The sequence below is a fragment of the Exophiala viscosa genome (assembly GCF_022695815.1).
Source record: "Exophiala viscosa unplaced genomic scaffold EDD37scaffold_1, whole genome shotgun sequence".
NCBI lineage: Eukaryota > Fungi > Ascomycota > Eurotiomycetes > Chaetothyriales > Herpotrichiellaceae > Exophiala > Exophiala viscosa.
In genome coordinates this window covers 557,567-573,267 of record NW_026944353.1, presented here as the reverse complement: position 1 = coordinate 573,267, position 15,701 = coordinate 557,567, and the positions used below count along the sequence as shown (strand labels likewise).

The window sequence follows — 15,701 nt, the reverse complement described above, 5'->3', positions numbered from 1 at the left end:
CACTGGATTTCCACACGTTTGCGTCGTGGAACTCAGAGCAGCCAAACCAGAACAAAAAGCAAAATTTCGTGAGTCATCTCCCCTGTACAACCACCCAAAAACTCCGCCTGCGAAGAAACGCGGTAGTGAGGGAGCACGAGATCAGTCTCAGCAACTTCCGACTCTCAACTTTCTGCCTCCTCGCAAAGATCTCCGACCTCCCCCATCTCGTCAATTTTCCCCTCAGGCCCACGTCAACCACATTACAGCCCTTTCAGCCAGCGCCATCCACACCTGACACCGCTCTCAACGCCTCACTCGTCGGGGCGCCTGCGCTCCGGACCTCTGAGGGGGGTCAGCATCTGATCCTCCGCAGTGTTACATCAAAGGGGACACGTACCACAATTTTGAATCCATTCAGTGGTATACTGATGTTCACACCCCTCACCTCTTTCTGGTCTCCCGTTGTGTGACCTGACCAGACCGTGGACGCCTATGGGTGTTTAACCACAGAGCGTCAACTTCAAGCTGGCACCCTGGGCGCAATCACGCTGTTGACCCCAGTCGTTCCAGACATTATAAGCATCCTTGCAGAACTCATCGCCAGGCTGGCATCGTACGGCAACACAGTTGCCCTCGGTCAACACGTTGCCACCGGACATCGGGGTCAAAGTCATGCCGTGATCGGCGAAGGCATGCTTGACAGCAACTTGGCCAACGTAATCACCATAGCCATCGGCATCTCCAAAAATCTTTCCTGAAGCATTGGGGTCCGTGTACGCGATCTTGCCGGCGTCGATCATGCTGAGGTCGTACCATGTGCGGCCCTGTTCCGGCACGTAAGTCCACTCGAACTGGATGGGGGAGTGGTTGGCCACGTCGGTGCGCCAGACCTTCCAGCTGATGCCCATCTTTGGGTCGTGGCTGAAGGCGTGGGTGGCGGTCTGACCTGGGGCAAGGACGCTGAAGATTTCTTCGGGAGCGCCGGCGACACCTGGACGTGGAGCGTGGACAATGTTGCTCTGGACGGAGAAGGGGCAGGCGTTGACGACAATGGCCTCGCCTACACCACCGTTGTTAGTGTTGCCACCACCGTTGTTACCGTTGTTTCCGTTGCTTCCACCGTTGTTGCCGTTACCGTTGTCATTGTTGTCGGGCTTGCCTGGACGGCCATGATGGCCATGTTGGCCACGAACTTCGACGCTGGCGGCGTTGTTTTGGATCATATCGTTGTGTTCTTTAGGACCTGCTGGACGACCAGTCGGCGCCGTCATGTTACCACTGTGGGTATGGCTGGTGTGTGGTGGAATCAGGGGATGTGCCGAATTATATCTTGGACCCTCCTCACCATGGGCGCCGTGACCGGGGCGGGGTATGCCAGTTGGTACTGGCTTTTTCATGGTGCTGGTATGACTGTTGTGGGGTCGAGGCAGGATAGATTTCCAAGCCTGCTCACTGTGGTGTCCCATAAGCCCAGAAAGATCTTCACCATCCTCACCGTTGTTGCGTTTGCCGTTGTGTTCTTTGGGACCTGTTGGAGCAGCAGTTGGACTATTCTTGTCCATGCTGTGGGTACGTGTGAAGAAGCCTGGTGGGTAGATGAGAATTGTTTCACTGGTCGTTGTTGTTGTTTCACTGGCTACCTCGCTGTGGGTATGGCTGGCGTGTGGTGGATGTATTGGACCCTCTTCACCGCGGTACTTCCACGTAGTATGTCTTGGACGTTCCTCACCTTGGTTGTCGTTGCCGTTGTGTTCTTTGGGACCTGTTGGAGCAGCGGTTGGGAAATTCTTCCCCATGCTGCAGGCGGCTGGATATATCCACCTGTCTTCACAGGACATTGTTTTTCTGGCTACCTCGCTGTGGGTATTTATGGGAATTCGTGGTGCATGGACGGACACTCTTTCCGCCCTGGCCTCGACAGTCGAGTTGCCATCGATGGGGATGGTGGGTTGGATGCCGGTCAAGTTCTGGGGAGTGGTGCCGTTCGTACCGGGGACCAAGGTTGGGAAAGCAGAGGTGGTGGTCGTTGGTCGGACGGCGACAGTGCGAGTGGTGCTAGTCACGCTGTCGGAGGAGACTGGAGGGCAGTGCGTGGGTCTGACAGCGCCAGGGGTGGGAAGTTGCGGCTTATCCACAAGGCAGTTGAAGTCCCATTTTCCGTGCACTGGATCCCAAACTGGATGCAACGATGCAGCTGGAGCAGCGTGGCCACTGGTGATGAGCATGCTCATGGCGAGGGCCATGAGGCCGGCCTTGAGAAGAGTGCTGAAGACAGACATCTCGACAGTGAGGTGCTGCTGATGGACAACTGTTGATGATATCTGTTTTGGGGAAGAGGAGGTCTTCGAGGATCAAGATCTTAGTACCTTTGGTGGTGCTTGGGAGAGCAACAAGAGCAAGGCTAGTCTTATTGGCTTCGAAGAGACAAGGCTTCGAACACTAAAGCTCCCATCTACAGCATGAAAAGAGGTGTATATATACCCTTTCGACGATTTGACTTTTCTTCCGGTTTCTCAACAAAATCTCTGCTCTCCCCTCAGTTCATGGCATTCTCTGGCGCAACAGGGCCTTTTCTTTGGTTCGGAAGCAAGCCACCACCGTCCATCTTTTGCAGATAAGACTTGAAAGAATTTGGCATCCAAGAATATGCGATGCCTAGTTGGCGTAGCCCTCGTCTGCACCCGAAGTTTATCCACCATACCCGCCAAAACCACTGTCTTGCACTGTTCTTCCTTCCAGAATGGGATAGCCCCTTTTCCCGAGAGCCTCGTCCGTCCATTTTCCGCACAACAGAATTCTGCACGGGTCATGGTCTTGACACCTGTTTAACTAATCCTTAGCTCGGAAGGATAATTGTCTCAACATGCAACAAGCTTCCATGCCTCCATAGCGGCCTCCATTCTATGGTTTGACCTGGTATCGGCGCCTCGCTGCCCAAGACACTTCGTCAATATCGTGGCTCGTTGAGGGCCAGTTGAGCCCTACCGTCCATGTCGTTGAGTCGTCGGGGAATCAAAACAGCCAATACCACGCTCAGATAGAGTTGCTGAAGCGCCCCATCCAGATTCTTCGAATGCAAATGTCCCACGTACCCCGAAGAGGCGTTGGCGCGGCATGCCGATCGCGAATTCTTCATCCAAGGCCGTACGCACATCCTGAAACATCATGCGGCAAGGACTAACGTTGTGGGGAATCGCGGAAGTCTCTAGCTCTTGACCGAGTTCATCGTGATGCCTGGCTTCTTAGCAACTCGTTTGACCAGCAATGGTGCGATCTGATTGGGCTAACAGCGAAGGTCGATACCGAGACGGCACCCTGTGCCACCAGATGGGCTTGAAGAGTTGCTAAGCTTTTCAGCGCGGTGTCTTCTTTCCCATGATAGCTGTCAGGAACGCATTTTGATCGCATTCAGCCTTGAACATTGCGACTGTGGCATTTCGCATGCCTGGAGAGATTTTTAAAGCCCACATACCTCTCCGGCGCTAACAAGTCTGCATGGGCCGTGTCGAAGAGCTCAGACAGAAAGCGGTTCAGTAAATGTATCGCGAAGATCTTTGCGGCCATCTCGTCACTCCTCTCACCGCTTTGCACGGCGAAAAACCTTCACATCCAGGAAGGCATCCCAAAAGAGTCGGAAGATTCTGTGAAGACAGTGTCGCCCCAGTCCAACCACTGAAGACTGTTGATCGGTTCCATGTCCAGTTGACCATAGTCAAATTGCGGATCAAAATCAGCAAGATCGTCTGAGACGTCTTGATGGCCACTGACGTCTGTAGCCGTGGCGCTCGATGACCGCATCCCCTCTGACTGACGATGTCTGTCCTGCAGAATGCCAAGGCGGATCAAGTGCTGCCTGGGAGGGGCGAAGCAGCTCCATAGTCGATCGGCAGACTCGGAGGATGCTCGATGTTGGTCAATAAGGTCGAGACCCATCTGCATCTCCGAGCTATCCGTCATCAGAACGGGACCTGGATTTTTGACTTTCTGATTTTCTGCATCGTAGGCAACCGCCAAAAAGAGCAAGGCCAGCGCAGAAGACAAGAAGTGGTGCAAGATCACCTGTCTTGTGTTGTAGAGGTCCACATTCTCCGACATCCTCTGAAGCACCCGGATCGACCTCTTGGCTATATCAACAGCTTCCACAATCAGCTCGGGGCTATTTTGGGCTGCTTGATGATAGATCAAAATAGGTCGTAAGATCAAAATTTGAATCTGATTGCATCTCAGATACAAGAGTGCCTTGATGTACAGGCTAGCTTCGTTGTCAGAACTCACGAAGAATGCGTCGTCTGATTCTATCAATGCGGCATCGAAGCGAACTGAGTGGTCCATATCCCGATGCCATTGATCAAGCTGGTAACGGAAGTAAGTCACGGCCTGTCCCGACGGCCCCTTTCCTAAGGCAAGGGTATCTCTGTTCACTATGGTATTCCAAGCATGAGCTCCAAGAATAACATAGTGGGACATGGCGGTGAGGTACGGAGCGTCAATCTGTACAGCTATCAGAAGCGGTCAAAATGTATTTGGTAAGAAACTCACGGGCAAAGGCAGATCAACGTCACTGTCACTCAAATGTTGTGGCAAGCCAGCAGCGAAGTTGAATTGTCTGTCGAGGACAAACAGGCTCCAGAGAAGGCGGATCGTTGATTCCCTTTGTTGCTGGTTTGGTATGCTGTTGACCAGTTTCTCCCTGCGGTAGAGACCTTGTTCCACCGCTGTCCGAGCCGCAAACATGATCGTCCGACACCCAAGGACGAGATCACCGTTTTCGAATTGATAGATGGCCTGGAAATGTCAGCAAACCCCCGTCAGTGGCGAGATGAACGCACCAGCAGCAGCAGAAATGTTCGGAAATCATAGCTGATCGTCGTGCAGAAGGCAGCACCAGATGCGACGGGTTCGACACTTTTGTAAAGGGCTCGGGCAAGATCGGTCTGCCCACCGGATTGTGCTATCAGGCTTATTGCCAAAGTGATTTTCAATATTTCTAGAAGTCCACATTCTCCAGGTCGGGTTGGCTGAGTCCACAAAGATCTTTTAAGGGCACGGAGGAGGATCGAAGCGTTCAGTTTCAGGCTCTCCATTTGTGCAAGGGGGTGGAGAACCCCAAAGATCGACTGAAACGTGTCCAACAACTGGGTGACAGTGTCGACACTAAACGTCTCTAGGTCTTTCGCATTATGTCCTTGGTTGGCGACGGGTATCTGAGGGTCTAGAGGACTCGACAAGAGGTTCTCGCTCTCGTCGGCTTTGATAAGGTCGCCAGGCGTATCAACAGAGACAGTTGGTTCGCCAATGCTCGACAGGCGGGCGTCGGCAGTGTTCATGCTATAGGCGAAGCTCCTCGCATCGCCATAGACGTCTAAAGCCCTCGACTGTGACTGTGGTGTCGAGCCTTGCTTGTCCCTGGTTCTATTTCGTACAACGTCAGAGGGCACAGTATTGGTCGATGCGGGAACTGCTGCTGGTTGTGGTATTGAGGTATGGCTCAGCTTTGATTTTAGGTCTTTCAATTGCCATTGAAGATCATCAATTGTAGCAAAAAGCGTGCTCGAATCGCTGCGGAAGTAAGCATTGAGAATAACAGCCTTCGATCTAAGCTTACGATTGAACGTCTAAACTGACAAGCGTTGTCTCCGAGGCAGGCTGATGGCGATCAGGCATGTCCTCGACGGGGTAACTGCAGGAGACATGATGCTTTTGACAACGAGAGCAGGGACGGTCACCAGAGCACTTCAACTTCCTACCGTGGCAAAAGTCGCAGGCGGCAGCCACGTAGGGTGCTCTCTTTGGACCATTCTCTCTCGCTCGCTTCTTAGGCCGTGCTTGACTGGCAGAGGGTGCAGGAGGATGCCTCGAAACATCAGAGACAACCTGGCCAGACAAGAGCACCATGAAAACAAGTTGCGGAGGTGGGCTGTGATCTGCAACCTACACAAAATAATAATCAGATGTCGCGATTCAAAGCGAAGGAACTCTGAGGCTGGGAGGAAGCACGAGGGCGGGGAGGAGGGGAATAGCCGTTTCCCCCGTGCACTTTGCTGATTCAGCACCCCTAACTTAGGGCGTATAGGCTCCCTAAGTAGGCTGGTGCTACTCACTAACTTCATAGGTTAGGGACCATTATCAGGCAGAATCCGTCCCCGTCCGGGGGTAAAAGGCGCTAACATAATTACCTCTACTTTGTCACGGCAAATCACTCTTTCAGCTTCCACAGTTGGTTTCATCAGCCGACTGGTACAGCCACCACCCTCATGTAAGCCTCGAGCAATCATGATGGCGTCGTATTCCTATCACGGAGCGGGGATGGTAAGATGTCAGACGCGCATTGCAGACACGCGCGACATTCGCACGATTGACGTCCAGTGATTTTCAATGTTCATCCGAGCCAAACTTGCTCCGAGTGATACTGCCAGCATGGTAGCGGAGAAGTCTACATGCCATGTTGACCCAGTCTGGAGAGCATACTCTGAAGCATACTGACTTCATGTCTCCAAGAGACAATGGCACGAGCCATACTGCATACGAGGTCCCACCACATGTACCTCGAGGCGGAGAGTGAAATAGCCAGCCGTGAGCACTCCTAAATGTCGCGAAGACGATTCGAAAAGATGATCTGCCATGATCAATCAAAGTGTTCATCATCTCGATCTGACTGATGTCCCGACTACCGAGATGGCCGTTCGAGCCATGCTCGCTGGATTTTGACCCTCGGAATGGCCAAAGTGTCATTCCGAGGGCATTCCGATGCTACACCACCGGCCTGTTCGGCCAAAACGACATCAATTCTGTGGGGTCCCCGGCCTTGGACACTGCACAATCGGACCAATGAAGGCGTTGGCATCATTCAAGAGCGGAAGGCGAACTTAGAAAATCTGGTCATTGACACAGTCCTGTGGCTATCTCGGTGTCGTTGTCCCGGTCCTACGGGAGTACAAAGAGTACGTACGTACGAGCGACTACGGTACGGATGCGCGAAGGCCGTCGCCATGGATATCTCTAACCCTTATAAAGATACGGTAGGTTCCAGAGCTCCTCCATCCTCCTCCAGTCAAATGTCGATGGATATCGAACCTCAGTCTCCGATCCGACATGTTGTCTATCTACTCAATACTCCTGCTGCTTGGACTTTTCGTGGTCGCCATCGTGCGCAAGCGATGGTTTCATCCGCTCAGCAAATTCCCCGGGCCATTTTTGGCTTCTCAGACAGACCTATGGAGAGTCTACCACCTTTGGACTCGGCGTATGCCTGAGAATCTGATCAAACTGCACGAGAAATACGGACCCGTCGTGCGATACGGGCCCAATGATCTGAGCTTCCACGGTGTAGCTGCTATTAATCCAATCTACAAATCAGGACGGAAAGTCTCCAGGAGCAACTTCTACGACGGATTCACGACCTTCCACCCAAACCTATTTGGAATGCGCGATGAAGAGGTCTGATCGAGATACATCTTATCGTTTTCCAACACTAACTGTACAACAGCTTCATGCTAAGCGTCGACGACAGATGGCCCATAGCTTCTCGGTGGCTTCTCTGTCACAAATGGAATCGATCTTCCATCGTCGTATCAACCATCTCGTTGATGTCATCGACTCATACGGGCCCAGACCATTCGATCTCAAAGAGCTCTTGGCATACTATACCTACGATCTGATGGGAGAACTTATCTTCAATGCCGAGTTCGGATCCATGGCAGCACAAGACCCAGACAATCTACCTCCTATCAATGAGCACATTTTCCTAGGATGCATGTACGGTATGCTTCCCTCGCTACTGCCTTACAGCATGCAACTCGCTCCACACATTCCTCTTCCATGGCTGCAAGACCTTTTGAAGAGCAGGAAGACCTTACGTGACCAGACGGCAAAACATGTGGCCGAGGAGTTCGCAAAGGAAAAGAGCGAGGAAAGGCATAATATCCTTGCCAGGCTGATGGAGGCTCGTGACCCAGAAACAGGGGAAGAACTCACTGAAGCCCAGATCAGCTCGGAAGCATTTGCATTCTTGGTTGCTGGCTCTCACACCACATCGGGTACACTAACATTGCTGTTCTACCACTTGCTGCACAATTCAGTATCTGCGAAGAATCTCACAGAAGAACTGAACACGTCACTTCAGCTTCCTGCCACCGGAAATAAACCGTTGCCGGCATACTCGCGGCTGGAGATGCAACTGCCATACGCCACAGCTTGCATCCGCGAAAACTACCGCGTCACTCCTGTCTTCACAATGCCATTGCCACGTGCGATCATTGAGCCCGGTGGTACGGTCATCGACGGCCATCACGTTCCCCAAGGTGTAAGTCCGCCTCTATATCTCTAGATTGCCATTGCTGACACGTCCTAGGCAAATGTTGCTATCGTGAACGAGGTCCTTCAGCACAACGCATCTGCCTGGGGCGAGGATCACGATAATTTCCGACCAGAGAGGTGGCTCGACTCGGACAACAAGCTCTCTCCAAATGATCTGCTGCCTTTTGGCGCCGGCCATCGTGCGTGCATTGGACGAAATATAGCCAGTATGAGTGTACTCAAGGTCCTGACAACGCTATGGAGACGATACGAGCTGGAGGCTGTGGACCCGGCCGAGGAGCTGATCGTCGAAACTGTAGGTATTGGCGAGAAGAAGGGATCTTTGATGGTTAGGGCGAAGCTCAGGCCTCAGTAGACAGGGGTCATGGCAGAGCGTAGGGATGTGGCATCACAGAGACGTCACACTCCTTGCTGGATAAGCCCGAGCTACAACCTCACGCAGACGTAGAAGAAGTGCAAGCGTGAGAAGATGGAGTACATACCGCGGCATCATTAAGGCTGTTTCAATTGACATTGCGCTACGGAGCAGACTGAACAATCTCCTCGGCGCCACAAAACCATTCGCCCTAGTGTATATATATGGTTCGACTTGACTGGAGTGCACTAAGTCTCGCCGCCTTCGAAGGGGTGGTTGTTTCATCCTCAATTATTCACACTCGACACTGAGTGCACGTTCTTTTGGCCTACCGCCGGAACTAGACCCACTCTTCTCAGTCTTCTTTTATCATGTCCCAATAACTACGATCTCTATGCTTCTGCTCGTTCGACTGCACAACGAGCTCGAATGCTCCGCATCATCGTCCAGCTCTCGCAAGCAGGTCAATCTGTATTCTGTTAGCGGATATGTGTATATCACAGGTGATTAGGGCGACATACGGCGTCAGAACGTGCAGCACGACGACCAGCCTCGTACTGCCCAACTTGGGCCACTTGCGTTCTGGACGAGCAATGGCGAATAATCAGGAACGAACTCAACGTCTCGTGCGTTCAGCCCTGCCTCCCAACGTACCGCTGCAAGAAGACCGGGAGTCGAGGTCGAGTTGGTACATCTGATCCAGGGGATAACGGGATTTCGTGCATGCCGAAAAACCTGATTCTTCAAGAGAGCCGGATCGATCAGATACGAGTTGTTCAGAGGGTAAGTGGAGGTCGTCTGCTGAGAACGAGTTCGTGCCCTCATAGATGAAGGGATTTTCTGCCCATCGAGATTGGTGTAGAGGACGACTGTGACGGGAGGTTTTGGGTCTGAACGCTGTTAGATTCAATGGTCAGAATCTGGAAAGCATTGTACTTACCGCCCTGAAGTCTTCCAATTGGTGCGAAAGCCTCCCTCTCTTTAGAAGTCTAGCTTGAGCTACTACACAAGCCGCAAGACGTTCTACATGGACAGCAATCGAAAGTTTCTTTCCGAATAATGCCTGGTATAGCCATGTATGCTTCGTGGGAAGCCCCGGGTACGGGGTCACATACTCTGATTTTGTGCAGCAACTCGGAAATGTCCGGATAGTAGCTTTCGTTGTAGTCGAGGTGGAAGGGATTTTGTTTCGGGACATATATTGCTCCAGGTCGAAAAGACTTCAGACAGTACTGGTACCGGCGGGGACGTCTTAGGCTTCTTGAAGGTCCAGAATAGGGTGATCATGAGGTATAATGTTCCTCTGGGCGAGCTCTTCGGTACAAGGATGAGTAAGAGCCACAATAAGACCACACCCCCAGCAGCGTGGGAGCATATGCAGAGCAGATTTCATTTTCTGGCTTAAGCAGAACATAGAATTTGAGCTGATCGGGTTGGGTATCTTGGATAGGGGTGACGACGTACACAGTGGGGTGTTCATCGTCCTCCCAGAGAAGGACCTCACTCGGTCTATGGAGACCGACAATCTGTTTGGTGACGCCAGGTTGCGAAGTTCTGTACTTCACCTTGTCGAGATTGGGTTTGGCATAACCAACCACGAGGTAACGTGCGGTGCCAACTTGAGGGGCTGAATTCGAGCTTTGCTCTCGTAAGGTGAACTCTATACTATGGCGAAAGAGTGGCGGCTCTTTGGCGTTACCAGTCTTGTTCTTCTTGATGATATCAGTCCACTGAGTGGAGCTGGGAGTGCGGGCGACGATGACTTGATGTTTCTCACGCTCGCCGCTCTTGTCTTCCATGGCGTCGCCATAAGGTTGAAAGCTAGGTCTTGGATCTGATCTCGCACGGCCGCCTTGCCTTCTCGTACTTCGTCTCTCGAACGAGACGCGGAGGGAGGCGTCATTGCTCGATGTCGACGCCGTTGATTCGTGTTGTACGAAGGATTGAAGGAACAAGAAGAAGTGACCGAGTCAGGAACTGCAGGCCCGATTTGAGATCGAGAGATTGGGATCGGTGTAGCCCAATCGAAGAAGCTCAATATATAGACATAGTAAAAACGCGCCGAGCGGCCACGCTGACTTCAGCAGTGGCTCGGGAGTAGCTCGGGAGTGTCGGCATCAGAAAGCATGCCTACCTCCATTATTCTGGAAGCCATATTCCCCGGATATGGCCAGTGTCAACGACCATACAGTTGACTGCTCTCCAGTATGGCTAGCGTAGACGTGATAGAACCGTCAGCCCGGATGATTTCGAAATCGTTCAGTGTCGGGGGCTACCACAGCAGAAGTAAACCCTTCTCCGGGACCTCTTCCAAATCCATCCTTGCCATATGTGAGAGCCCAGAATCGCTGATGAATGCACTGATTCGATGTCGCTTGATGGTAAGGTCTTTTCGTTGAGCTAAAGCTATCTTTTAACGCGGTGACCTCCTTCCTCTTTGAATTGCGTAAGCGAAAAACCTGCTGCTGACTGTTCGAGAAATTGGTATACTTCGATTCAAAAGAAATTCGAACCCCGGGACCGACATTGTCAAAACGCACATCAACACGAAGGATTGAAGATCTCAACATCGTTTGTGGTAAGAACTATACTGATGAGATTCTGGCCGTGGACCCCGGTAGGCTCGGTTTGTCTAGTGAAGATGACGCGGAGCTCCTTCTGTGGATGTGGCTGAAAGCAGTCACTGGAAGTCGGGTCCGTTGCATCCGTCACCCAGCAACGGCCTGACCCACTGCCGGTGGCAGGGGAGCCTTCGAGCTTATCGAAAGACGGCGATTCTCAAGCTCAATTAGCAAAGTCCCGATAAACCAGCAACACCGAGCAGCTCTGAACACATCCGCCCTAACCGGGCCACAAGCAGGGAACGAGTACTGACGACCTTGTCCGGCCACCGTGTATCTGACTCCTCGACGTAAGGCAGGAAGCACTCTTGGTCGGAGGCTGGCTCGATCCTCCTGTTCACGAATGGTACCATCGTCTAGTGATCATCTGCGAAGGCCTGGAACATTCGGACCTTGCGGCGAAGCCACAGCAGGTTGATTTCGCTGTGTCGAAATGCCTAAGCCTGCATTTCGAGAAGATTGAGAATACACATCTGGCTGTCGGCCAGATGATTGTTGTTGAATCGCGTGCCGCGATTGTTGCGAGGGCCGAGATTGCGTAGGCGCCGGACCAGCCTGAGCCTCTAGAGAGCCCATGACTGGAGTTGCAAACGGTGCCTGAGTAATCGGCGGATAAGTCTGCGAACCTGGTCTTGGACGATGCGATGGACCTCGGGTTGGCGTATCTTGACGCTCAACCGTACGCTCGACCGACGATGGGCGACCATACTGTACTTCCGGCGACCGATATGTGTGAAAGGAGACTGACGATGGCACGGAAGAACCACTTGCAATCGCGTTGGCCATGTTCCGAAAGAATGTGACCGCATCCTTCTTCGTGAAGAATCTGGGTTGATCGGCCCTCCGAAGGTCGAATGCAGCAACCATACCACTTTCGTCTTCGAGAGCCACCTCGCCAGCGACCGCCGAGTTCGGATCCGGATCAGGCGTGTACGACGCTCGATCACCATTGTCAAGGTCAATCACTTCAGGACGAGCTCGCTTCTTGATGCTGTATGGTTCGCAAGCACGGGGACATACCCGCAATCGTTACTGTCGATGGTCATCCTGGTGATTCGAGGCCTGCTGGTATATCATGCGGCAAATGTCGTTACAGGAGACATTCTGATAGCATCGGAGGATGGCTTTCTGAACGTATGTACGATTTCATAGTCGCCGTGAAGTGATAACCATGACGGTCCTGAATCCGGTAATTAGCGCGTGTTGGTGAACAATATTGGTCAGTGGCTCTTGGAATTATTGGTGCAGTCCTGAGTATGATTTCGGAAGACGGGAGATGGGTAAGAGGTAGCATCGGAAGTCTTGGACCTCCAACGCGATACTCCCCATTATCGAGGCCGAGTGTACCGAAAGGCATCGTACTCGAGCGCCCAACATTCTTCAGGGGTCCGAGAGTCTTATCTGTCGTATAGGCTTCGGAGCTGCTGCCATCTTGCCTCCGCCGTGGTCCCGAGAACATAATCGACGGACTGGAAGGATGGAACGATGCTGGGGACTCCATCTTGGACCACCATGAATCCGTTTAGACCGGCGCAGATGGCTACACATGTTTTAGACGATGTCATCAATACTAGAGCATCGTGGTTGGACAAACCTTGTCTGAAGTGTATTCCATCAGCACTTCTCAACGACCTTGTACCCAGCCACAGTGTTGTTCTCAAAGACAAGCGGCAACCAATACGGACGAGCAGTTTGGAGTAGGGTTTCCGGAGTCTGGCAGCTTTCTCAAATAACCCAGACGTAGTCTTCAACGACCACATCGTCTCCGGTCCGATCGTTGTCGGCAGTCGTGAAGTCGGTGTCCTCCACCCTAGCCAGATCGGCTTGTCCATGGCGCTTGACTCTGAGACTGCGGGCTAAGCGACAGGACATGTAGTCTGGCTTCTTGGTCAGCCCGAACCTTGACTTGTCGCCCGTGTGGTGTGCCGTGCTGCCTGCAGTTCCTTCACATGGTTATCGTCTGGAGTATGATCACTGAGAGTGCTTTGTCCCACCACACATTCGATAAGTTGTGTCCACGGCCGCTCATCTCGCCGCTCATCCAAAATTGGTGAGATTTCTTCGTATGAGGATGGGCTAGCGGAGGAGTCAGTTTCACCAGCATGTCGAAATCTTGCATCCGCGGTTGATGTCGGAGGAATGACAACGATGCTGGACCAACTCGAAGTGTGAGAGGCCAAAGTGTAAGAGGCCATCTTGACAATGACGGTGTGTGTTTATTTTTACATATCTTTGCGTTGGCGAGAATTTCGAGAATGATGGCTCCACCGAATGAGCCGACACCAAAACCATTACCTGAGCAGATGCTGGCACCCAAGTATGGAACGCACTCCATAGATTTTCCCCGTGGTCAATAGCTGGAAAGTCACACTCCGCGTCCCCAAAACTCTGCGCGATAGAGCCGAAGAGATAGCCTGTGATCTTTACTCAGAACCATGACGCGTGCTGATGCTTCGAGAGTAAGTGCGTGATTTCTCATTATGCAGGTTACTCTGTAGTTGTTGCGGGAATGGTCGGTGCAGTCAGTCTTTCCTCGGTTGTAATGCGTCTGAGCTCCGCTAGGTATCTATTGTTTTGCGGTGGCAGAGAGGCGCATACCGCTGTCGCGAGGTCTGAAGCTTCTGAAGTGGGCTCCATATTGCACCCACGGAGCTTGTAGATGATGACACCCAACATTGTTCAGGCAAAGGTCCTCGGCAGGTTCGGAATGTCGGTATAGTCGGTACTAGATCAAAAGCTCTGTCTTTGTATGTGGCGTCATTGTTGATGACTGCCTTGACCGTGTCGATAGTGCTGCCCCAATCCTCGTCGCTATCCCATTTGATGCATAGCACGACTTCGACTCCTCGTTCCTGAGCCGCCATTCCAGACTTTCCAGCGCCACAGAAGAATTTGCAAAAGCTGTTGGCCATGAGGTATCAGGCTCTCCAGTGTTTCCAGCCTATCCTTCCTGAACATCCATTTGTTGAGGGCAGCCGCAGCGTACGCGCGTAGACCAGATCGACAGTAATAGCTGCTTCGGCAAATGCGGCATCCAAGTCTCGTTGGATATACGTGACAGACACCGATGATTCAAGCAAATTCTCGCGACTCACGTCAACCGGGTCGAGACTCCCAGTCTGGCAATTGCATTCTGGGCCGGACCCCTGTTGAGATACGGAATGAACACTCGCAACGGCCAAACACCGTGCATCGTCTGGTGGTATCGGTAACAACGACGCTGGTGGTTGCCATTTGTCTGCGTGTTGAAATGATGAGATGAAGTCATTATATATATTCGGCCTCCATGGCTTCGGAGAAGCTTAACCTCTAAGTCTCTCTGATTGGTTTCCGTCGCCGCTCCCAGACTTGCTTCGAGTGCTCGAGTTCTGTGTTCGGATTACCAGAAATAAGAAAATTGCGAGTATCACTGAACCCAGTAGGTTCTCGGAGGAATGTGGGCGCGAATCGAATAGATAGTTGTCCTCGATCAGGTATGCGACCTGTCCCTCTTTGGGTCCTTCGCGTCCTTCCACCAGATACCGCGGAGGTTCATAAATCCGCCTGTGACGGCTCCAATGATCGCAGCAACGAGGATGTTGTCAACAGTTCGATTCATATCTGCATTGTTCCGCAGGTCCTGCGGCGCCAGGAATTTCACGTTCGTGGATAGGCTCTTCGCTGTCGGTACCGAGAGCTCAACACGCTTCCGCAGTCTTCTGGCCAGTCGAGCCGTGAGCCTTTCAGAGAAATGCGATGTTGTATGTATCGCAGAAAGGGTGGGTGCCGTCTTCAGTGGTTAGCGGTGTAACAACTCGAAGCCTCTATCAGGCATGGTGAACTTGTTCGAACGGCATAGAAGTTGATGATAGGATCCTTCGGCAAGAAGACCCTAGAGTTGTGCGGAAGACGAACGGCAAGCGATGCCTCAAAGATATGATATATATAGAGAAGTCCTCAAACCTCCTGAGCAGACCTCGTCTAGGCCATGTTGGGAAGCTCAAAAGATGGCAGCTGGAGGTTTGCAGCAGCTGAGGAAGGCATGTTTTTATATACTGTGCTCCAAGGCCCAACATGAGGGAACATGGTGAAGGCGTGATGCTCGCGGCAATGACTCACGCTTCTGCTTCAATGCGTAGCGTAACAGACCGCACCAGCTGGAACAGCGAAGGGGACTGACCTGCTAAACGGTGCTGAAGCATGGAATTCACGTGCCTGCAACAAGCCAGGGTGTAACATTGCTGAACATAGGTGATGGACTCACTGGGAATGCAGCATGGAGTTACAGGCAGACTCACCTCGGAACGGCATATTAAATGGTTGACTCTTGGTCGCACCAACCCTCGCTCCTGGTGACAAGGACTTGTGATGGAGTGCAATCCTTCACACCAGGTTCAGGTCGAGAAACCTGGCATGTCTCAATGATTCATTCCGCTCAAACGCCAGAC

At 52.3% G+C, this 15,701-nt stretch overlaps 5 protein-coding genes across 5 annotated transcripts; 1 reads left to right on the top strand and 4 right to left on the bottom strand.

Moving 5' to 3' along the window:
* Positions 1-482: 482 nt before the first annotated feature.
* On the bottom strand, positions 483-2,261 carry EDD37DRAFT_644346 (uncharacterized protein; the record flags this gene model as incomplete). The annotated part of the gene is made up of 1 exon (XM_062817498.1): positions 483-2,261. One exon carries the CDS (start codon positions 2,259-2,261, stop codon positions 483-485), a length of 1,779 nt encoding a protein of 592 aa, XP_062674441.1.
* A 1,052-nt stretch (positions 2,262-3,313) lies between these two features.
* On the bottom strand, positions 3,314-6,150 carry EDD37DRAFT_12046 (uncharacterized protein). Its single transcript, XM_062809321.1, has 5 exons — positions 5,588-6,150; positions 4,812-5,541; positions 4,522-4,767; positions 3,455-4,473; positions 3,314-3,347 (listed from the first exon to the last, which is right to left on the bottom strand). Exons 1-4 carry the CDS (start codon positions 5,875-5,877, stop codon positions 3,586-3,588), a joined length of 2,154 nt encoding a protein of 717 aa, XP_062674440.1. The 5' UTR covers positions 5,878-6,150; the 3' UTR covers positions 3,314-3,347; positions 3,455-3,585.
* A 924-nt stretch (positions 6,151-7,074) lies between these two features.
* Positions 7,075-8,653, top strand: EDD37DRAFT_655102 (cytochrome P450; the record flags this gene model as incomplete). Its single annotated transcript, XM_062818740.1, has 3 exons — positions 7,075-7,419; positions 7,469-8,284; positions 8,333-8,653. The coding sequence occupies 3 exons, from the start codon at positions 7,075-7,077 to the stop codon at positions 8,651-8,653; spliced, it is 1,482 nt and encodes a 493-aa protein (XP_062674439.1).
* Positions 8,654-9,936: 1,283 nt separating this feature from the next.
* Positions 9,937-10,452, bottom strand: EDD37DRAFT_603476 (uncharacterized protein; the record flags this gene model as incomplete). Its single annotated transcript, XM_062814651.1, has 1 exon — positions 9,937-10,452. One exon carries the CDS (start codon positions 10,450-10,452, stop codon positions 9,937-9,939), a length of 516 nt encoding a protein of 171 aa, XP_062674438.1.
* A 978-nt stretch (positions 10,453-11,430) lies between these two features.
* Positions 11,431-14,186, bottom strand: EDD37DRAFT_670432 (uncharacterized protein; the record flags this gene model as incomplete). Its single annotated transcript, XM_062819365.1, has 2 exons — positions 11,431-12,265; positions 13,873-14,186. 2 exons carry the CDS (start codon positions 14,184-14,186, stop codon positions 11,638-11,640), a joined length of 942 nt encoding a protein of 313 aa, XP_062674437.1. The 3' UTR covers positions 11,431-11,637.
* Between the last annotated feature and the right edge of the window lie 1,515 nt (positions 14,187-15,701).

Bases quoted from the DNA above. Each gene is read 5' to 3' on its own strand.
- EDD37DRAFT_12046 (XM_062809321.1), bottom strand. From the start codon at position 5,877: ATGGTGCTCTTGTCTGGCCAGGTTGTCTCTGATGTTTCGAGGCATCCT. The intron at 5,542-5,587 runs GTAAGCTTAGAT...TTACTTCCGCAG, and splicing joins GTCAGTTTAGACGTTCAATC to CGATTCGAGCACGCTTTTTG. The intron at 4,474-4,521 runs GTGAGTTTCTTA...ATAGCTGTACAG, and splicing joins ACGTTGATCTGCCTTTGCCC to ATTGACGCTCCGTACCTCAC.